Raw genomic sequence first — 23,245 nt, forward strand, 5'->3', positions numbered from 1 at the left:
ACACCAATCGTACGTAGATTTGGTCTTTTCACATAATCCCATATTTCTTGGAGGCTTTGTTCATTTCTTTTTACTCTTTTTTCTCTACACTTGTCTTCTTGCTTCATTTCATTCATTCGATCTTCAATCATTGATACTCTTTCTTCCAGTTTGTCGAGTCAGTTACTGAAGCTTGTGCATTTGTGATGTAGTTCTTGTATCATGGTTTTCATTTCTATCAGTTCTTTTAAGGTCTTCTCCACATTGATTATTCTAGTTATCCATTCATCCATTATTTTTTCAACGTTTTTAGTTTCTTTGCATTGGTTACGTAGTTCCTCCTTTAGCTCTGAGAAGTGTGATCGACTGAAGCCTTCTTCTCTCAACTCGTCAAAGTCATTCTCCATCCAGCTTTGTTCCATTGCTGGTGATGAGCTGTGTTCCTTTGGACAGGGAGATGTGCTCTGATTTTTTGAATTTCCAGCCTTTCTGCACTGCTTTTTCCACATCTTTGCGGTTTTATCTGCCTTTGGTCTTTGATGATGGTGACGTACTGATGGGGTTTTGGTGTGGGTGTCCTTTCTGTTTGTTAGTTTTCCTGCTAACAATCAGGACCGTCAGCTGCAGGTCTGTTGGAGATTGCTTGATGTCCACTCCAGACCCTGTTTGCCTGGCTATCAGCAACGGAGGCTGCAGAAGATAGAATATTGCTGAACAGCGAGTGTTGCTGTCTGATTCTTGCTCTGGAAGCTTCCTCTCAGGGGTGTACCCATCCGTGTGAGGTGTTGGTCTGCACCTAGTGGGGGATGTCTCCCAGTTAGGCTACTCAGGGGTCAGGGACCCACTTGAGTAGGCAGTCTGCTCTCTTCAAAGCTGTCAGACAGGGACATTTACATCTGCAGAGGTTTCTGCTGCTTTTTGTTTACCTATGCCCTGTCCCCAGAGGTGGAGTCTACAGAGGCAGGCAGACCTCCTTGAGCTATGGTGGGCTCCAACCACTTCGAGCTTCCCGGCAGCTTTGTTTACCTACTTAAGCCTCAGCAATGTCAGGCACCCCTCCCCCAGCCTCGCTGCCGCCTTGCAGTTAGATCTCGGAGTGCTGTCCTAGCAATGAGGGAGGCTCTGTGGGCATGGGACCCTCCCGGCCAGGTGTGGGATATAATCTCCTGGTGTGCCTTTTGCTAAGACCCTTGATCAAGCACACTATTAGGGTGGGAGTTACCTGATTTTCCAGGTGTTGTGTGTCTCAATTTCCTTTGGCTAGGAAAAGGAATTCCCTTCCCCCTTGTGCTTCCCAGGTGAGGTGATGCCTTGCCCTGCTTCAGCTTTCGCTGGTTGGGCTGCACCTGCGGACCAGCACTGACTGTCCAACATGCCCCAGTGAGATGAACCTGGTACCTCAGTTGAAAATGCAGAAATCACCCGTCTTGTGTGTCACTCACGCTGGGAGCTAGAGGCTGGAACTGTTCCTATTCAGCCATCTTGGGTGCCCCCCCTGCATTTTCTAATTTTTAATTTTAAACAGGTATTTCTATTTAATAAAAACTTGCAAACTAGTCAATCAATACATTGATACCTTTGCTTCACTACTTTCACTCTGGAGAGTTTATCCAAAAAAAATTGTTTTGTGTAAGTTAGACAAAAACATATGCTTGAAGTAATTCGTAGCGTTAATAATGTTCTAGTTTCATTTAGAAACAGACAATGTTCAGATAGGGAACTAGTGGGATACAATATCATACATGAGCTTTGATTATTATGTGAACACAAAAATTAAATTATCAGAGCGTATAGCAGTGTGAAAAAACATCTATGAGGACCAGGATTTCCAGTAGGTAATTGTCTATGCCAAGGATCATGAAATTTTTCTGTGAAAAGTCAGATAGTACAGTAAATATTTTAGTGTTATTGAGCCATATGGTCTCATTACTACAACTCAATTCTACCTTGAAGAGCACAAACAGCCTTAAATGAATGAATGAAGAGGTGTGAGTAGATTTGGCCTAGGGGCCACAGTTTGCAGACCCTCATCAAAGCACATGGATTGGGTCATTAGAGTAAAGGCAATTGAGGTAGTAGGCAGTGCATTTACTTTAAACGTTTCTTTAATGTTATTTAAGGGTGTATTTAAATGAAATTATGTAATATTCATCTGCTTTACACATAGTTAGTGATTTCCAAGGATTTCCTGTTTTTTTTTTCTTCAGACAGAATCTTACTCTGTTGCCCAGGAGTCCAGTGGCATGTTCTCAGCTCACTGCAGACTCTACTTCCTAGGTTCCAGCGAGTCTTCTGCCTCAGCCTGCCGGTTAGCTGGGACTACAGGCATGCGCCATCACGCCTGATTAATTTTTGTCTTTTCAGTAGAGATGGGGTTTCACCATGTTGGCCAGGCTGCTCTGGAACTCCTGACCTCAAGTGATCTGCCCGCTTCAGCCTCCGAAAGTGCTAGGATTATAGGAATGAAATATAGTTAAGAATACTTTGCAGATGCCCCCAGTTTTGATTGACTTGATCATTTTCATAGGCCTTTAGTGTACTGGTTTTATTGCAGTTGTGTTCTGTTCTTTCCCAGGAGAAGAAAATGTAATAGCTGTTCCTTTGGGGAGTCGAAGTGTGAGAATTACAGTGAAAGGACCTGCCCACCTCTGTAAGTAGAATTTAATCTTAACATTTTTTAATATCCTGAAAGTTTAGTTAGCCAAAAAACAAAAACAAAACAAAACAAAACAAAAAAAGCCACAAACCAAACCTACAAGCAAAAGAAACTTTCTCTAAGTTAATGGGTAATGTTACCAAACTTGTGTCCACCTGCTTGGCATAGCAAAGCTAAACACTGACACTAGGATTTGCAGCCACAGACAGTCAGGTATTTATTGCAGAGCACCAAGCAAAGAGAATCAAACAGCTCATGCTTAAGACCTGAACTCCCTGATGTCTTACATGTAAGGATTTTTAAAGACAGGGAGATAGACATTACAGGCAAAGTCACAAATTAATACATGGAGGCTATGTACTGGTTTGACCTGAAAAGGTGGAATATCTTGAAGTGGGGGCTTACAGACCATAGGTAGATTCAAATATTTTCTGATTTGCTATTGGTTAAGAAAGGGAAGTTTTGCCTAAGACTTGGAGTTAGCAGAAAAGAATGTTAGATCTGGCCCTTGGGCGTGATATCCAGGTGCCTCAGGAAGAAATGTAGGACAAAGAAAGGCAGTCAGCGTTCAGCCTCAGTTCCCTCTTAATGGAGGTCTGTGTGCCAGTGGATCCATTTGGTAGGGATCTAGATTTCCTGAAAAACTACTCAGGGACATATGTTAAAATGTTATCATTAGTTTCTATAGGGAACCATACATCCTGTGACTCCAACATTTTTTGGCTATTGTTGTAATCCACCATTACCTTCCTGCTTGTGAAGTTGCTCATTTACTTCTCAAGGCTAGTTAGGTGCCTGGAATTTCTCTTGAAGAAATTCAAGATTTTCCTTTATTTCCATTCTTGGGGGTGGTAGTACCCTGTTGAATACCCCCAACTATTCTGTAGTGGGTAAAATAGTCTATATAACCAGGGAAATTATCTGTATTGTACCCTGAATTTTTCTGTTCTCATACCCCAATGGAAAATTTACTGTTTAAGATTAATCCCCTCATGGGAAAATAAAAACCAAATTATATGTCAAATAAACTATTTTGTATAGGATGGCTGGGTGCGGTGGCTCACACCTGTAATACCAGCTCTTTGGGAGGCTGTGGCAGGAGGATCACTTGAGTCAGGAGTTTGAGACAAGCCTGGACAGCACAGGAAGACCCCATCTCTACAAAAAATTTTTAAAAAATTAGCTAGGCATAGTGGTGCATGCCTGTAGTCCAAACTACTCAAGAGACTGAGATAGTCCAAGGAGTAGCCTGGCTACTACAGGCGTGTAGTCTAAGCAACTCCTTGAGCCTAGGAGTTCAAGGTTGCAGTGAGCTCTGATTGCACCACTGCAATCTGCCACTCCAGCCTGAGTGACACAGCAAGACCGTGTCTCTAAAATAATACTAATACATGGAGAGTAAAGTAAGATTTGGGAATGTTCTGGAGATTTCAGCAAAGTGGTACAAAAAAATAAAACAAAACAAAATTTAAAATACAAAACCTTATCAGTGAATATGGCTGATCAGAACAAGCCTTGCTGCTAGCACTTCACAGCTTCCCGTCTAGGGGTTCCTGAAGGCCGACACTGGTTTCCCAGAATACTGTGAGTTTGAAGTAATAAATAGATGATGGTGATGGCTTCACTCTGTGAATACACTGAAACCATTAAATTATGCATTTTAAAAGGGCAAAGTTTATGGCATGCAAATTATATGTGGAAAAGATGTTAAAAAACAAAAAAACGCAGTGAATGGTCTTGATAGTCTCATGATATTAAAGGCCATTCCCCAAAATTCAGCTCCAAATATAGTTTTATAAATTGTAAAAACAGAATAAGGAAACAGTAAACAGAATAAGTAAAGGTGAACACTTTGAGACAAAAATTCGTTTATGTGTGTATGTTCTGGCATATTCAACATAACTTTATATTCAAGACTGGCACTCTTCCAAGAACAGGGCTCAAAAATGTTCCCATTTCTTCAAGAGTGACTATTGTTGCTTGGACTATTTCCCTCTCTGAACAATCTCACAATTGGCAGTAGAAGTATTTCTGAAAGTTATCCTTCTTTGCTGATGAATAGAACTGGCTTCATTTACTAAGCACTTAGTTAACATTTCTGAATATCTAAATATAGAAGTGGTTTTATTTTCTGGATTTATGGAACTTTTTTCTTAATTTTTATTTGTAAAAGAGATATTTCTGAAATGAAGTTTATTTTGCAGTAATAAGTCATTCTTTTTAACATCCACATTAACTATAACTATCCAAAAGACTGCATTACTAAGAACCGAAAACACCCAGCAACATTAATGTCAGTCTCTTTGCTGTGGAGTGAATTTTAATTACAGAATATCCATCTTACATACTGCCTAGAAGTGTTTGTTTAGATCCTGAATTTCCAGTCCTGTCCCAAGTCTTGCCACAGCATTATGGGGAGCACACAGCCCCAAATTTTCCAGGGGTGCATCCCTTAAAAAATGGAAGCAATAAGCAGATCCCTGCAAAACAGATTTTATTGCAGCAAAACTTCAGCGTTAAATGTGTTTGACTAGCAATAAACTTAAGAAGTCAAGAGATCATAAACCAAAAACCTCCAATTCAATTGGAAGAATATATTCCCTTTAAGCCCTGATTACCATATATAGAGATGTATAAATAAACATGGGTACTGTACCTAATGACCAATCAAAGGAAATTGACATGAATGAAATTAGCATATACAAATACAGCTCTACTGTACATATAAGTTTGATGTATTTATAACTATGTTAACCATACTAAACACCCATTCCACATTTACCTGACAGTACTTTCATGGCCTTTAGAATTTAGGGAGACCTCTTGGGGATGGTTACCATGACGCTGCCTTTTTTGAAAGAAGCCTGAACTGATACTTCTCAATGCAGACCCTTCAACTAGAAGCAGTTAGAAGCATCTGTCATTTTTCTAGGCATAATTTCTTTTACAAATAGCTAGTAATGGATTAAAATATTTAAAGGCATCACTAGAGACCTGAGTTGTGAAGACTTGGGGATAAAAGAAAGTCATGATTTCTAATTTTTACTCTTTTTGAGACTACCTATCATGTCTTCCCCAACACTTCCCTCCCTCCCCTCAGTTTTAAGTCTGGAGAGGAGAAAGAAGTTGGGCTGTGGGAAGCAGGAAAGAAGGCTCACACTCTCTTCCCTTAATACTGGTGGGGATGTTTATAGGCTTCCTGGGGTCTCCCACACACTAACCACCTTGCTGCAGAAACCAGAGAGGGTCAGTGAAACCCCTGAGAACTGAAGGGCTTCCACATGCAGCTCTCACTAGCCATGAATCACACTTTGTCACAACATGGGGCTGCAGTAAATATGGGGAAATGGTGGAAATTAATAAAAACTTAAAGGTATCCATAAGTCATCATCTGAATTGTTGATTGAAACACCACAAACTCCTTTATCAATCATTTATTTTTAAGAGGCACCAGCACAGAGGAGAAGCAAGTTTGCCACCAATAAAAATGACAACTTTTAAAGAACTGCATCGGCCTCCACCTTGCTGTGGATTTGGCACAATGGTTTTGTTAATCCAGATTATCAGAATTGTTTGTGTCCATAAACTCTACTTTCACTGAATCACTTCACCAGTCTTTCTTCATTCACCTTTGATTCTGCTTACCCATTTACACAATCGAGGTCAAAATACCTGCTTTCTGCCTCCTAGAAAGGCAACCAGTGTTTGTGCTTTAGAGAACTGGAAGCCTTTTGAAATACTCAAATTAAAAATATTTTACAATAAGTGTACCATTTAGTGGAGAAGCAGAGTGGTTTGGGTAATTAACGTGAACTTGAACATTGTTTTTGCTACTTGTGTTTTTATATCCGTGTCACTGAGACTCTTAGACACTGTTAAAATAGTGGCTAGATTCTGTATTAAAAACAAAATATCAAAACCAAGTTAACAAAAATGCTGGCCTTTGGTTTAGGGAATAGATATCATAGCAACTGGTCGTCCCTTCCTCCCAGATCACCTTCCCAGATTTTTACACCCCCTGCCCCAACTCTGCATCCCGATCTGCAACTTGGAACGCTGTGGTCCAGAAGGTTAGCACAATGGTAAAACAATTACTACCCCAACACAGCCGCGGAATCCATTGCACGCTACTTGAATTTAATCAAGTCATTTCAGGCTAAATCAGTGTCTAGAAACTTGTATTTTGCATGCCTTCTGTGAGGATGCGTTATGTCCAACTTCATTTTGCGTCTTGATATTGCCTTAATGCTCATCGTTTTTTTTTTTCTCATTGACTTTAGAGACATCCATTGTAGGGACCACTTACTATCTCCAGTTCCCCATTTCATTTTTACTGACAACTCACTTTATAACACTCAGTTTTATATCTTCATTGGAACTAGGAAATGAATTTAATCTCACACTTTCCAAAAATCTATTGCGGTCATGGAGATCAGGGCCAAAGTGGTTGGGGTTTTGTGTGCCTGAAAGTAGCCAGCATTATTCTTCGACCGCTAATGACTCCTCCAGATCAAGTAGCTCATGTCCAGCCTTTGAATTTTCCCAGAAAAGTTCCCAGCCTGCCTGTCAGGGATAATCAGGGATGTCTCCTAATGCCTGTTATGCAGTCTGTCCAGGGCACTTGAATTCCTGCAGCTGCTCCAGTGACAGAGAAAAATCCAGCAAATGAAAACAACCAAAGCCCAGCAGCCCATGGATGGAAGCTCCCTAATGCCAGACTATTTTGTCACATTTTATCAGCTTTCTATTTTTGACACTCAGTGAAATTTTGGTTCCTTTGTGTTCTTTGTTTGAAATTGTTAAAAGACTGGTATGATATCATTGAATCAAGTGTGGGTTTTAAAATAGAGTTGGACCTGGGAGATTGACTGCTCTGACTCCTCATTTTAGATATGAGGCAATGAAAACCCAAGGCAGAAAGCTAGAGAAAAATACGGGGCCAGAAATGCAGGTGCCCCAGAATCTAGCTGTATATACATTTTTTATTGCCTCTCTCAACATGAAACCAGATCTACTAAGTATGGTGACACTTAGAAAATAAAAGAAAGAAAAGAAAGAGGGAAGAAAGACAAATTTAAAAGAAAATAAAAGAAAGAAAAGAAAGAGGGAGGAAAGACAAATTTAAATAAAGTAGAAATGCTTTTTTGTTTAAACTGTGATAAGCGAACATTTTTTTTCTGTAGGAAATCTTAAAAGCACTTTTGTTCATGTGAAAGCAAATTCGAAAAAAGGGGTTTCATGCACAAGGGACGTCTTTGTGGCAATGGAATGGTTCTGTATTTTGATTGTGATGGTGGGTGATAAAATGACATTGAACTATATGCACCTATTGTACCAGTGTCAATTTCCTGGTTTTGATATTCGACTATACTTTTGTAACATGTAAACATTAGACAAAAGGGAAGGAAGGTTACAAAGGACCTCTCTATACTATTTTTGCAACTTCCTGTTTATCTAGAATTATTTCAAAATGAAAAGTTTTGTTTGATAAAAAGCAAATTTGAAATTTGCTGTGATTTTTGTCTAAAAGAGTAGGCATAAGATCTTTTGACACGTAATAAAATGAGTGAACATAGCTTTACTTTTGAGTATTAGCTACATCATGAAAACATATAAAGAAAGAAAAGTTTTCTCTTTCCCCTTATGCTAGAAATGGCTCCAAAGAATTGAGTAGAACTATTAGGGCCTGACACCCTTGTTAGCTCCTTTTCTATAGACAATTAAAAATCTGTTATATCTATTTCACCAATATCAATTAATGTTTGTAAACTGAGTGGCTATTTTGACATTGTTTTGATATCATATACTGACATTGTACTTGCTAAAGTGTCTTTTGTAATAAAATGCCTTTAAGATTGTTTCTTATTTGAATCATATATTTTAATTGTAGTTATTGAATCAAAAACACTTCAAGGAAGCAAAGGAGAACACAGCTTTAACAGCCCTGGCGTCTTTGTTGTAGAAAACACAACAGTGGAATTTCAGAGGGGCTCTGAGAGGCAAACCTTTAAGATTCCAGGACCTCTGATGGCTGATTTCATCTTCAAGGTAGGATGATCCTCTTCATAAAATTCATGTACCTGAATCCCAGAACATCTTTATTTTTAAAACAGTAAGTTTGTTTAGCAAGAGGTCATCAATGATTGTTTTTTAATACAGAGCATGTGTCATCGATATTTCCATCTTGGCAGTTCATTCTTAAAGATTGTTCAGCACTCTTAAATTTCTGCTGCTAACCCTGACAGTTAAAAACAAACTTCACTTTTATGGGGGAATGATTGATTCTTTATTTATAATCTCTGGTTGCTTTGTTGGTTTGTTTGTTGATTTAAGAAACAGGGTCTCTCTGTGTTGCTCAGGCTGGTGCAGTGGCTATTCACAGCTGCAATCATAGCCTTGAACTCCCGGGCCCAACTGATCCTTCTGCCTCAACCTCCCAAGCAGCTGTGTTCAGTTTTAGATAGAGTTTGGTGAAAACAGCGAATGGTTAAATGCGCCGTATCCTAAACCAGTATTGTGCCGCTGCATGTCTTCGCCTTGCAAAGGAGAGCAGAGACAACAGGGGCTCATTCCTTACCCTCCTTTAAGATAGTTATCCTTAAGGGATCTTTATTTCAACCTTCAACCCTTAGAATATGCAGTCTTGCAGTGGGCTGATTGAAGATCAGGATTTGCTTCCCCAGATGTTCTATGACAGACACTTGTCACAAGTGTCTGTATCTTCAGAAGAACTCTTCTTCTCTGGAACCATGAGCCTATGTCCCCTTTCTGGATACTGCTGGGGCATCTTCCCTCATTCAGAGGACATGAAGTATAGTGGCCAATATATTTCCAAGGTGACACAGTTTGAAACTCTTCTGATAAATTTGAAAATGCCAGGAAATGAAAAAGATAGTTCAGTGTGTGGTTTTGTCCTATCCTGTTTCAGAAACCTGTTCCAAAATGTAAATGGAAGCTAGAAAATAGCCCCAATTACCAGTTATATTTTTCTATATGAAAAAAAACCCATTAACTTTAAAAAGCTGTCTATGTTCTATATATTAATTTGTCATGGAATGTTTCACTGAGACATCAGTTGTGTCAGCAGAGGAACATGCACGGAGGTAGATGAGAGTTGCTAACCCATCCCAATCCCTGAGATATAAATTCAGCCTGCAATGGGACCGGCCAAGTATTGGCCTGCACACTGTATTGTTTTGTTTCTGAAGCTTTGGATTTTGAATAATCAACACTTAAAAATCGAGAGATTTTTACATCAAAAGATCAGGTCTTTTGTTTTTTGTTTTTTGGTTTCCCCCCCGCCCCCACATCTCTGTAAAAATGGGAAGAGCTGACAACTAGCTTGCATTTTACAATAGCAATAATTGACTGTAACTGGGGAACAGCTGCCTTCCAGTCTCCGGTCTGCAGTGGTCCACACCACTGCGTATTGTGTCCCTAACACTAAAGGCATAAGTGGTTGGTTGCCATTCATCCTGATCTGGCATTTATATCATCTGCCTAGCCTCCACAGACATTTATGTTTCTGACTTCTGTGTCATATTCTTAAAGCATTGACCCAATATTCTTCTTAGACAGTCATATTTTGAAAGGTTTTGGGGAAGCCATAATTACCTTTTTTTTTTTTTTTTTTTGAGATGGAGTCTTGCTCTGTCGCCCAGGCTGGAGTGCAGTGGCCGGATCTCAGCTCACTGCAAGCTCCGCCTCCCAGGTTCACGCCATTCTCCTGCCTCAGCCTCCCGAGTAGCTGAGACTACAGGCGCCCGCCACCTCGCCCGGCTAATTTTTTGCATTTTTAGTAGAGAGGGGGTTTCACCGTGTTAGCCAGGATGGTCTTGATATCCAGACCTCGTGATCTGCCCGCCTTGGCCTCCCAAAGTGCTGGGATTACACACGTGAGCCACCGCGCCCGGCTTTTTATTCTCTTTTAAGTACTACTCAGAGAACCTGTATTCTTCTTAAGTCAACTTGGAGGTCCCTGACTGAATAGGAGACAGTAATACAATGATGAAATGAGGAAAGCACCCACAAAGATTAGTATTTCGAGATATTGTTTGGTTACAGTATCAGCATCAGTAGATCTTAACAGTATACTGTTTATTGATACCATTTATAAAAACACACACATAAACTGCATATTTCTATGTGTTTGTATGTACTCACACATATATGTATATGTGTGTGTGTGCATATTTTTAAAAATAATGTGGAAGGATACGTTTCAAAATGGAAACACTGAAAACAACAGTGACTATTTTAGAGGGGATAACATTTTGTAGTATCTAATTCTTAATATAATGTTTAAAAGGAAGAATGTGACTGGGCGGGCGTGGTGGCTCATGCCTGTAATCCCAGCCCTTAGGGAGGCAAAAGCGGGTGAATCACCTGAGGTCAGGAGTTCGAGACCAGCCTGTCCAACATGATGAAACCCTGTCTCTATTAAAAATACAAAAATAGCTGGGCAATGTGACGCACACCTGTAATCCCAGCTACTCAGGGGGCTGAGGCAGGAGAATTACTTGAACCCAGGAGGCAGAGGTCGCAGTGAGCCAAGATCGCACCACTGCATTCCAGCCTGGGCAACACAGCAAGATTCCATCTCAATAATAATAATAATAATAATAATAATAATAATAATAAAAAGCAAATGGAAGAATGAATTCACATACTATGTGCATAATTAAAAATTACACCTTCTTGCCCAAATTATGTACTCATCTCTTAATAGAGTAAATTTTAAAAAGTGTGTGTGTGTGTGTGTGTGTGTGTGAGAGAGAGAGAGAGATGGCACGATCTCGGCTCACTGCAACCTCCTCCTGAGTAGCTGGGATTACAGGCATGCACTACCACACCTGGCTAAATTTTTTTTTTTTTGTATTTTTAGTAGAGATGGGGTTTCTCCATGTTGTTCAGACTGGTCTCAAACTCCTGATCTCAAATGATCCACCCACCTTGGTCTTACAAAGAGCTGGGATTACAGACGTGAGCCACCGCGCCCGGCCAATAGAGTACATTTTAACAGCACATTCAGGGTACAGTGTCTGCATTCATATTCAGTCCTCTATGTTCCTGTCTCTAAGTTCTGGCTCTCTCAGATTTAATAAACAGTTCTGGACTTTGACTTCAACTCCTGGAAAGCTTTTGATCTCTCTAGACTGAAAAGGTGTTTTGAAAAATATATTTATCAAAGAGGGTGTTACAGACAACTGTCTGACTCATGCATAAATAGAACCTCATTTTCATACCCACAGCAATTGTCTCTCATGGATGTGTTGTACTTAGTAGGGGAGAATGTGGCAAAATTGGAGACACTTATGTTGAAGTAAGAGTGGCTCTGATGTTGTTTTTTTCCTGACTTGGGAGCTTGTCCAAATAATGTGGGTTTCTGGGAAGTATCCTTTTCCATCATTTCCTTTTTTTTGGTTCCAAACATTGTAGTATTTCCCAGCCTGTATTGTTGCTAAGATAAGGAACTCTGCTTCCATTCATCTCTTCCTGGCCCATCACACAATCAAGTCATGGCTGTACTTTGAGTGGGAGGTTAAAAGTGCCTGTGAGGTCACTGATGACAGTCAGACCTGTGTCCCTGTGTTTCATTGTATCTCTTTCCATTCCAGTCAACCAACAAAAGCTAGTCTATAACTGGAAGACCTGGCTTCAACCTGAGAGAGGATGAGGCAGTGAATACCAGTCCTGCATAATCAGTGCTAATTTAGCACAGCCGTGGGTGTGCTGAGCTAGGTTGAGGCACACACTTTGCTACAGTTCATGTAGTAGACCTTATTTCATGGGCTTTTGGTAACTATACTGTTGAACACTACTGTATTCTTACATAAAGAGTAAAATATGTAGACATCAATGGGATGTTAGGTTGTCTTACAGGTATTGTTGCTCAGATTTTGCAGCTTAGCATCTCACTGTACCAATGAGAAAAAAAAATTTCTTTTTTCTACTCTTTAAGAAGCTATATTTTCATGGTTGGACCATTCTTGAAAATTGCACATTTCCTTCTTCCAGTGGATTTCTCATTATATATGCTTGTTTTCCTGAATAACCTGTTTCCGTTTTTTCTTTTTTTTTATTTGTGTGTGGCTACAGGGCCTCACTATGTTGCCCAGTCTGATCTTGAATTCGTGGCCTCCAGCAATCCTCCTGCCTCAGCCTCCCAAATTGCTGGGATTACAGGTGTGAGCCACCGTGCCCAGCCCTCAATGACCTGCTTTTCATGGATGACCCTTGTCATAGCACTAAGGGATATTTTGCATTAGGGCCCTGCTTCCTCAATATGTGCAGGTTGCCCCCAGGTAGCAGTAGTGAGTCTTGGCTAAGTACAGTAGTTGATGCCATGTGCTTCATAGATTGACAGCAAGATATACACTATTAATTCAGTGAGAATTTACTGAATATTTGCATCTATGAGTAGACGTTTGTGAATATCAATTTTAAGTATATTCCCATGAGGATATCTGAAAAAACAAAATTAAATGACTTTGATAAAGACATGTCTTTCCATGGTTAATTTTTAACTACTTTTGGTAGATTTTCTCATCTTTTAAAAAACATATATATCTTCGGGGAGAAAAAAAAAGTTTCTCTTCTTGGGCTCTGAAATCTTCCTTTTTCATCTAGTTGTCTTCTTAGGGATTCATTTTTTTTCCACTCTGATATTTTGTGTTTCTTCAGGAAAATGTTTTCTGATTGCTTTTCTACTAGTCCTCAGTTGTACAATCTCCATCTTCAGTTTCCTCAGCTCTAGATATCTTTTATGCTGTCAACCCATGAGCTTCTTCTCTTTCTGGGGAGTTATGATAGCATATTTAACTTATCCGGGCACAAGAGGATTTGAAACTGCCTGTCTTGGTTCTCTGAAAGAACATGTTGGAGGCTTTCAATGCAGTGCAGATAGTGGCTACGTTTATACGTTCACAGGTGTTTCAAAACTCAGCAAGACAGAGTTTTAGAGTCAGTGCCTATATTAGTTTCACAAGACTGTTGTTACTGAGTACTCCACAACTGAGTGGCCTAAACAACCGAATTTATTGTCCCACAGTTCTGAAGCCTGAAAGTCCAAAATCAGGGTGTTGGCAGGATTGGTTTCTTCTGAGGGCTGTGAAGGAGAAGCTGTCTTATGCCTCTCGCCTCAATTCTTCGAGTTCAGGAATCACCTTCCCTCTGTGCATGTCTGCCTCTGGGTGCAAATTTCTCAGTTTCTCCCATGCATTTTTTTTTTTTTTTTGAGACAGAGACTCACTATGTCACCCAGGCTGAAGTGCAGTGGCACAATCTAGGCTCATTGCAACCTCCACTTCCTGGGTTCGAGCCATTCTCCCACCTCAGCCTCCTGAGTACGCGCTCCACCACGCTGGACTAATTTTTGTATTTTTAGTAGAGATGGGGTTTCGCCATGTTGGCCAGGCTGGTCTCGAACTCCTAGGCCCAAGCTATCTGCCCACTTTGGCCTCCTAAAGTGCTGGAATTACAGGCATGAGCCACCACACCTGGCCAGTCCAAACTTCCTGTTTTTATAAGGACACCACTTATACTAGATTAAGTCCTCCCAGTTACCTTACCTTAACTACATTGGCAAAGACCGTATTTCAAATAAGATAGTATTCTGAGATACTGTGGGCTACGCTTTTGACATGTTGTTTTTGGGGCACACAATTCAACCCCTAACAGTGCCAGCAGAAAAGAAAATTTACCTGTTTCCTCATGCCTCTCAGTCATTGGGATTCTGTCTCATTGTAAGCATTTATCATTCATTCCAAAGGCAGAAACTTTTAGAATATTGCATATTTTTCTGTAATGTGGTCTGTTGAGGGAAATTTCTTGGTTAAAGCAATTCATACACTGCTTTAGTAATTACCAGAACTCACAGCTAAGATATGTGTAGAAATGTAGATATACTATGAATAGTTTTACATAAAAATCTATTTCACAAATTTTGGAAATTCTTTTGAAGTGGCCAAGTCAAGTAGTTGAATTTGAATTCATTTTTATACCATCGGTTTTGTTTGTTTTTGAGATGGGTCTTGCTCCGTCACCTAGGCCAAGTACAGGCTGCAAGTAATCCTCTGGCCTCAGCCTCCAATTACCTGGGACTAGAGGCACACAGCCCCACAGCCAGCTAATTTTAATTTTTTTTTTTGTAGAGACAGAGTCTCACTATGTTACCCAGGCTGGCATTGAACTCCTGAGCTCAAGCAACCTTCCTGCCTCGGACTCCTAAAGAGCTGGAATTAGAGGTGTGAGCCACTATGCCTGACCACATGCTTTTATTATAAAACTCATTTTCCTCATCAAACAGTGGTAATACACTTTTGCAGATGTTAATGTGCATTTCTCTTTTGCCATTCTCTGTACTTCACCATTTCCTTTTTCATCAGAGCTGTTTGCCCTGTGGACTTGACAGCAGTGGTATGGCAGATGGGTGATTAGCAGGAGTGCAAGAGAAAGCATTCATGTTCATCTTTTCATTATTAAAGTAGGGTTATTATTATTTTTAGCTTAGTCTGTGGAAAGCCACGCTTAGTGGAGAAAGATGAAGATTTTCCAAATTGATTTAGTCCCCATAACATTTCCAGGGCCAAGCCTGGGGTCCTAATCCATAGCACATCTTCTATAACATGGAGAGGATGCTCCTTTCTCCAGTAAGGGTGCGTCTCGGTCCAGTGTCCTCAGGAGGACGTGCACTGCAGGGCATATCCAGCCGGGATGTGGAAAGCCTTCTCCCTCTCCTGGCACCAGGACGAAGGAAGCAGGCAGCAAGACGTGTTTCATGATGGTGGTCGCTCTCCAGGGCAGGGAGGCTTTCAAGGAAAGCTAAAAGCAGAAAAGGAGCTTTTGCTCCCTCCCCAGGCAGAGCTTCCAGAGGAAAGTGCCTCATGGGGATTCCACCTCCATCAGCAACAACCCAGAGAAGCCACATGAGAGTGAAAGTGGAATTAGTGCCATGAAACGTTCAGTCACAGGCTGAGTCTGAGTTTAGCTCCCCGTAGTCTCCTTCAGTTCCTGAGTGGTAATGGAAGACATCTAGAAAATTTAATGTACTCTTGGCTGGCCAGGGGGTGACATGGTGGTGGCAAAATGACACTTTAGCAGAGAGGTGTGGGTAGAGAGACTATGGGTCCTATTTTGTTCAGAAAAGGCCCAGTTTGTGCTTGTTACCCCAACTTAATTGTCAGTGGCTCCTCCTTTCACTCTCAGAAGCATCCTGGCATGAACAATAAATCCGATGGTCTCCCTAGGTGCGGAGCTGTAAGGCAGCCAAGGATTGGATGGGGGTCCCAGCCACACCACCAAGAACGTGCAGCAAGACAAGAATGGCAGTGTCGAGGGACTAGGGGAAAGATAGTGTGCCCACTGGCAGCATTTAGGGCCCATTTGAGGATATCGTGCATGGATTTGAGTAAGCTGTTGTATATTTGCCCTGCACTGAAAGCAAAAGGCACTGGTCCAGGTGTCACATGTGGACAAGACGATGTGATCTCTGGAAGCCCAGTAGGCCTTTTTCTTTCTTGTGGACTTTCTCAGCAAGGAAACCCCAGAAACTCCATGGTAGACCTTTTACCACCTCTCATCAACAAGAATTGGGTCACATGCCCACTCTATACCACCCACTACTGTGTTCATCTGGGTCCTCTAAGAATCAGATGCCAAGGCAGGATGAGAAGTACAAGAATTTATTCAGGAAACACCTATGAGAAAAAAGTGGGAGAGCAGGATGATGCTGGGAGAGCCGTCAGCCTGCACTGAAAATCTGACCATGAGTGAAGGAGAGAGGGAAGGAAGGAAGGTCAAATGCAAGCATCTTAAATGCAGTAGGTTCTAGGACAATTCAGCAAAGCTAGAGAGGAGACCCTGAGCCAAAGTCATTCATCACAGGACTCTAGTGTCTCCCAGGAATAGCTCTGCCTTCAGTATCCCTGCTGTGCTTAGTCACTGGCTAGGAGCATCCCATGGGAAGCTTGACCCAGAACTGGGGCTGTTGGCCAGTGACACTCTTTGCAGTTGTGTATCTGAGCGGAACACTCATAGGTCCTGCCACTAGCAAGGTAAATGTGACCATGGTGATTCACTCAGAACAATCAGGATGTGCAGTGGCTCACGCCTGTAATCCCAGCACTTTGGGAGGCTGAGGCAAGTGGATCACGAGATCAGGAGATCGAGACCATCCTGGCCAACATGGTGAAACCCCGTCTCTACTATAAAAATACAAAAATTAGCTGGGCATGGTGGCAGGCACCTGTAATTCCAGCTACTTGGGAGGCTGAGGCAGGAGAATCGCTTGAACCTGGGAGGCAGAGGTTGCAGTGAGCCAAGATTGCAGCACCGCACTCCAGCTTGGTGACAGAGCAAGACTCCATCTCAAAAAAAAAAAAAAAAAAAAAAAAAAAAAGAACAATCAGGATGTATGTATGTATATGTAAGACACAGGAGGGAGGAATGAGCATGAACAAAATTGAGTGTCTATAAAATGGAAAGGAGAAATGGATGTTGGTAGGCAATGAAATGTGTCTACTGCGCTAAGGATTTCTCTTTCTGTAACACATCTGGCTTAATGCCTTTTATTTCTCTCTTTTATTTTTCTTTTCAGTGGTAATGGAGAAGACTTAGAAACCATTTATGTTTTTCTTAGGCTTATTATTTTAGCCAATTTTGAAATTTACATTTTTCTAGAGAAGTATCCAATTCATCTCATTTTTCAAACTTAGCTCTTCAAATGTAATCATGGTATTCCCTTATCGTTAAAAATAGTCTCCTCTTTACCTATAACTATGTCTCTTTCATTCCTAAACTCGTTTATTGGTTGCTTGTGTAATTGTTGTTTTACTCAGACCATCCAAACATTGTCTCTGAGACATCTAACAACTACATTTTTGTTTTGTTCATTAACTCAGAGTTTTTTTTTACGTTTCTATTTATATAAATTTTTATTTATTTCTTTTATTTTTATATGGGTTTATTTTGGTGTTATATTTTCAGCTTCTAGAACTGAATTCTTAATTCATTCTATTTTCATTTTTTTCTCCATTAAATGTATTTAGGGCTATCAGTTTCCCTCTACAGAAGTTCTCAATTTTACTGTAATGTAGTTTATCAGTCTTTAACTTTATTCTTAGTGCTATTTGTATCCTGGTTGAGAAATCTGCCTCATCCAGAATCATGAAGATATTCTTCTTTTTGTCATTGTTTGTGTGTGTGTTGTTTTTTTTGAGATGGGGTCTTGCTCTGTTGCCCAGGCTGAGGTTCAGTGGCACAATCGTGACTCATTGAAGCTTTGACCTCCTGGGCTCTGGTGATTCTCTCACCTCAGCTTTCCAAGTAGTTGGGACTACATGTGCACACCACCATGCCTGGCTATTTATTTATTTATTTATTTATTGGAGACTTACTCTGTCACCCAGACTGGAGTGCAGTGGCATGATCTCACCTCCCTGCAACGTCCACCTCCTGGGTTCAAGGTATTCTCCTGCCTCAGCCTCCTGAGTAACTGGGATTACAGGTGTATGCTACCACACCTGGCAATTTTTTTGTATTTTTAGTAGAGACAGGGTTTCACCCTCTTGGCCAGGCTGGTCTTGAACTCCTGACCTCTAGTGATCCACCCACCTCAGCCTCCCAAACTGCTGGGATTACAGATGTGAGCCACTGCACCTGGCCAAATTTAAAAAAAAAAAAATTTTTTTTTTTTTTGTAGTAACAGGATCCAGCTGTGTTGCCCAGGCTGGTCTCAAACTCATGAGCTCAAGTGATCCTTCTGCCTTGGGCTCCCAAAGTCCTGGGAATACAGGTGTGAGTCACCATGCCCAGCCCCTAAGATATTCTTCTATGTTTGCTTTTAGAAGTCTTATTATTTTTCCTTTCACACCAAAGGCTATAATCGCTCTAGAAATTGTTTTGTATATATTGTGAGGTATAATAGAATTAATTTTTTTTCTATATGACTGTTTAATTGACCTGGAGTCATTAGGTGAAGGATCCATTGCCTATTTCTCTGAAGTCTGATAACAACAATGTATTTATGGACTGTACTTTGTTTCATCAATCTGTTTATTTGTGCCAATACCACTGTGATATATCTACTGTAGCATTAAAATAAGTCTTGATATCTGGTAGTGTAAGTTTCTGCTTTGTTCTTGCAGATTATCTTTGCTTTTCTTGACACTGCATTTTTATATCATTGAAAATCAGCTTGTCTGTTTTTAAAAATCAGCTGGATTTTGATTGGAATTGCATTGGATCTCTATGTCAATTTAAGGAAAATTGACACTTCCCAATACTAAGTCTTTCAATTCATAAATGTGGCATATCCATACATTTTTTAGTTCTTTAAAAATTTTCTCAATAATGTTCATAATTTTTACTCTATGTCTTTAATGTCCTTTATTAAATTTATTTTCAGGCGTTTGTTATTTTGATGTTATTAGAAATGGTATTTTTTAAGTTTCTATTTGTTTCTGGGGTGTGGGAATACTGATTTTTGTGTATTGACATTATATTCTTACTATATTCATGTGTTAATACTTATAGTTTGTGAATTCTTTTGGATTGTATACATACACAATTGTGACATCTGCAAATAATGAAGATGGCAGCTGTCCTTGTTATGCATCTCACTTCAGGAGCAAAGTTCCCTATAATTCACCATTATATATAATGTTTACTATAAAATTTTTTATAGATATTTTGTTTGGTGAAAGAATTTTTTTCTTTTCTAGTTTGCTTCATTATGTACAAGCATAGAGCTGTATCAAATGCATTTTCTGCATCTTTAGAGATGATCACATGGTTTTCTCCTTTTTCCTTTTTAATGTAATAAATGACATTGATTTTTCAAATATTAAACCAACTGTATCTTCCTGTGATAAACCTACTTGTTCATTATTCTTTTCGATTAGAATTTATTGTTAGTTGCCGGGCGTGGTGGCTCATGCCTATAATCCCAGCACTTTGGGAGGCTGAGACAGGTGGATCACGAGGTCAGGAGACCAAGACCAGCCTGGCTAATGTGGTGAAACTCCATCTCTACTAAAATACAAAAAATTAGCCAGGCGTGGTGGCGGGTGCCTGTAGTCTCAGCTACTTGGGAGGCTGAGGCAGGAGAATCACTTGAACCCGAGAGGTAGAGGTTGCAGTGAGCAAAGAACATGCCACTGCACTCCAGCCTGGGTGACAGAGCGAGACTCTGTCTCAAAAAAAAAAAAAAAAAAAGCATTTATTGTTATTATTTATTATTTTATTGTTTGTAAAAAGGTGTATCCTTTTATATATCGCTGGATGTGATTTTAAATTATTTTACTTAAGGTTATTGTTGTTGTTTTGGTACCTATGTGCAGGAAAGGGTTTGTTTGTTTGTTTTCTTGGAATGCCTTTTTCAGGTCTTGGCATTTTATTCTGCTTTTATAAAACAAGTTTAGAAGTGTTTCCTCTTATTCTCTGCAATAGTTTGCAAACGATTGATGTCATTTTTTTCTTTAAATGTTTGGCAGTGTGCACCAGGAAATATTTAGTATTATGCATTTAATGTCTTTGAAAGATACAGACTCTTTAGATTTTTTTATTTCTTGTGTCCGTTTTGTTTCAATGAATTTGTCTATTTCAACTAACTTTTAAAAAGTTACTGGCATACTTTCTTTTCATAGCATCTTCCTATTATTTGTTCACTTTCTGAACATCCTGTAGTATGTCCTCTTTCTCATTCCTGATATTGACTATTTGTGCCTACTCTTTTCTCCTTGCTCAGTCACGTCAGAGGGTTATCAATTTTATTAGACATCTCACAGAAACAACTTTTGGGTTCATAACTGTATTACTCTAGTTTTCTTTCCATATCATTAATGTCTGCTCCTATCTTTATTATGTCCACTCTTACTTCTTTAGATCCCATTAGCTGTTTTTTTCTTAAACTTCTTGAGATGGATTATGAGATCATTAATTTTCATCTTTTCTCTCTAAAGCGTATACATTTAAGTCTACAAATTTCTCTCAAAGCATGCCTTATATTTAATTTCATAATTTTGATATGAAATGTTTTTCTTCATCATTCAGTTACATTACTTTGTAAGTTTCATAATTATATATTCTTTGACTTGTGGATTATTTAGAAGTATAACATCCAAGCATGGGGGAATTTTCCAGTAATCCTTTTTAAAATTTATTTTTATAGCTTAATTCTACTGTGGTCAAAGAACATACTCCATATTATTTCAATATTTCAAAATTTGTAAAACTTGGTTTGTGGCTCAGAATATAACAAAGTTTGGGAGAATGTGATGTTGTAGTCTTCTGTTGTGTTCTACGTTTGTCAATTAGGTCATGTTTAGTAATAGTGTTATTCAAAATTATTACCTTCCTGATTTTTGTCTGCTTATTCTATCATGAGAGATGTGCTAAAACTACCCCGTGACTATGCATTGTGCCTTATATATTTTAAGGCTAGGTTGTTAGGTATGTTCACATTTAGAATCATTGCATCTTACTAGTGAATCCACCCTTCTGTTATAAAATGTTTCTTTCAGCACTTTGAGGATATCTCCCTGTTGTCTTCTGACTTCAATTTATTCTGTAGATAAGTCAGCTGTCAGTCTTCTTTTTGTTCCTTATAAGGTAATTTGTCCTTTTTCTTCATCTGCTTTTAAGTGTGTTCCCTTTGGTTTGGGTTTTCATTGGTTGGGCTATGGTGTAATTAGTGCCTTTCTTCAGCTTGAGGTCCAGGTGTCTCATGAATCTGTGGCTTGGGATCCACCATCAGTTTTGACAGATTCTCATTTATTATCTCTTCAGATTAACTTCTGTCCCAAGCTCTTTGTTCTGTATTTCTGGGACTGTGATTGTACCTTTACCTGTATCCAATTTGTCTCATTTCCACTTTCTTTTCATCTTTCGTTTTACTGATCCTCTGCTCAGGTGTGTCTAATTCAGGGATCAGCAGATTATGACCAGCAGGCCATCACTGTTTTCGTAAATGAAGTTTTATCAGAACAGCCACCCCTATCTGTTTACATATTGTCAATGGCTACTTTTGCACTATACTAGCAGAATTGAATAGTTGCAACAGAAACCATGTAGCCTGAAAACCTAAAATGTTTACTTTCTGGCTCTTTATAAAATACTTGCCAAAGTCTATTTTAATCCACTTTTAAGTTCATCCATTGAGATATTGATTTAAATTATTGCATCTTTTATTCCTCGAATTTCCATTTTAGTTATAGCTTCTTTGTTTCCAGTGAAATTCCCCATCTTATAATTTGATTTCTTGAATATTTTAATCTTATTCCAAGTTCTCTGAAAAACACAGCCCACAGCTGTGTTCCATAACATAAGTGTTCCAACACTTATGTTATGATCATAGGGAAAGCATAAGGTGTTGCTAGGCCCCTCCTACGGGGAAACAAGACTGAAGCCAAGGCCAGGGTTGCAGGAGGTAGTAATGGTGTACTTAAATTTTTATATTTTCATCAGTTAATACCAATATCTGGATTTCCTGTCACTATGTTTATAATGTCTATTTTTTTTTCACTTTTTTGGGTTGTCGTTAAATTTTGTTTTTTGTATTCTTAGTTGCTTTTAAAGTTTGTGCTGTATATTATAGAAGAAAGGTTGTGGATATAATTTGAGATTGTAGCAGGTTTATTGATACTCTTTGTTAAAATCCCCTTTAAAAATTATCAGATTATTTTTGCTTCTAGATCTTCAGTCTAACACTCTTCCAACTGGATTATTTTGGATATCTTATTTTTGCTTCTAGAAGACAGCTAGGTTAGCAACCAGTCATCTTTATCCAACAAGGAATTGAAATAACTTGAACCAGGGCTTTATTCCCTTTGAAGGTTGTCCTGTTTCCAGTTTACTTTATTCCTGTGATAGAGCTTTCTGGGGTCCTGGGTTGGGAACCTGGGGTGTTTACCAACACCTGACACCTTGGAAGGCCTTGAGCTCTAGGTGTTCGCTTTCCACTACATGAGGCTGATGACAGATTTGTCCAGTTTCTCAGCTGCTCAGCCACCACTTGCAAACTGGAAAATGCCTTGAGCAAAAAGGTAGAGCGAAATGTCATGCCAAATTTGCTTACGTTTCTAAGTTTCTTTTGTGTCTGTGATCTTAGCCCTGCAAATCCTCACTAGCATGGTAGTTTTCTGATGCGTTAAAATACACTAAAAATATTTTATGGGCCAGGCGCTGTGGCTCATGCCTGTAATCCCAGCACTTTGGGAGGCCGAGGCAGGTGGATCACCTGCTGTCAAGAGTTTGAGACCAGCCTAGCCAACATGCCGAAACCGCATCTCTACTAAAAATACAAAAATTAGCCAGGCAGGGTGGTGTGGGTCTGTAATCCCAGCTACTCAGAGACTGAGGCAAGAGAATCCCTTGAACCTGGGAGGCAAAGGTTGCAGTGAGTTGAGATCGCACCACTGTTCTCCAGCTTGAGTAACAGAGGGAGACTCCATCTTGAAAAAAAAAAAAGAAAAGAAAAAGAAAAAAGAAAATTTTATGCAGCATTTTTACTTATTCTCACTGGGGAGATTCATCAGAAACAAGCAGTCCTGCTACAGCCAGAAACAAAGCTCCTTAGCAGTGTATCCTATCTCTGTAAACTGTGCTGTTTAA

At 39.6% G+C, this 23,245-nt stretch overlaps 1 protein-coding gene across 7 annotated transcripts in view; it reads left to right on the forward strand.

The window, feature by feature from the left end:
* LOC105497462 (ADAMTS like 3) overlaps positions 1–23,245 on the forward strand; it is a 434,450-nt gene that overhangs the window by 246,188 nt on the left and 165,017 nt on the right. For all 7 annotated transcript variants that reach the window (XM_024797846.2, XM_024797843.2, XM_071100796.1 and 4 more), the window contains exons 8-9: positions 2,555–2,629; positions 8,526–8,683. In XM_024797846.2, coding sequence (XP_024653614.2) covers positions 2,555–2,629; positions 8,526–8,683 — 233 coding nt within the window. The remainder of the gene's footprint in view (positions 1–2,554; positions 2,630–8,525; positions 8,684–23,245) is intronic.

Source organism: Macaca nemestrina, chromosome 7 (assembly GCF_043159975.1).
Source record: "Macaca nemestrina isolate mMacNem1 chromosome 7, mMacNem.hap1, whole genome shotgun sequence".
Taxonomy (NCBI): domain Eukaryota; kingdom Metazoa; phylum Chordata; class Mammalia; order Primates; family Cercopithecidae; genus Macaca; species Macaca nemestrina.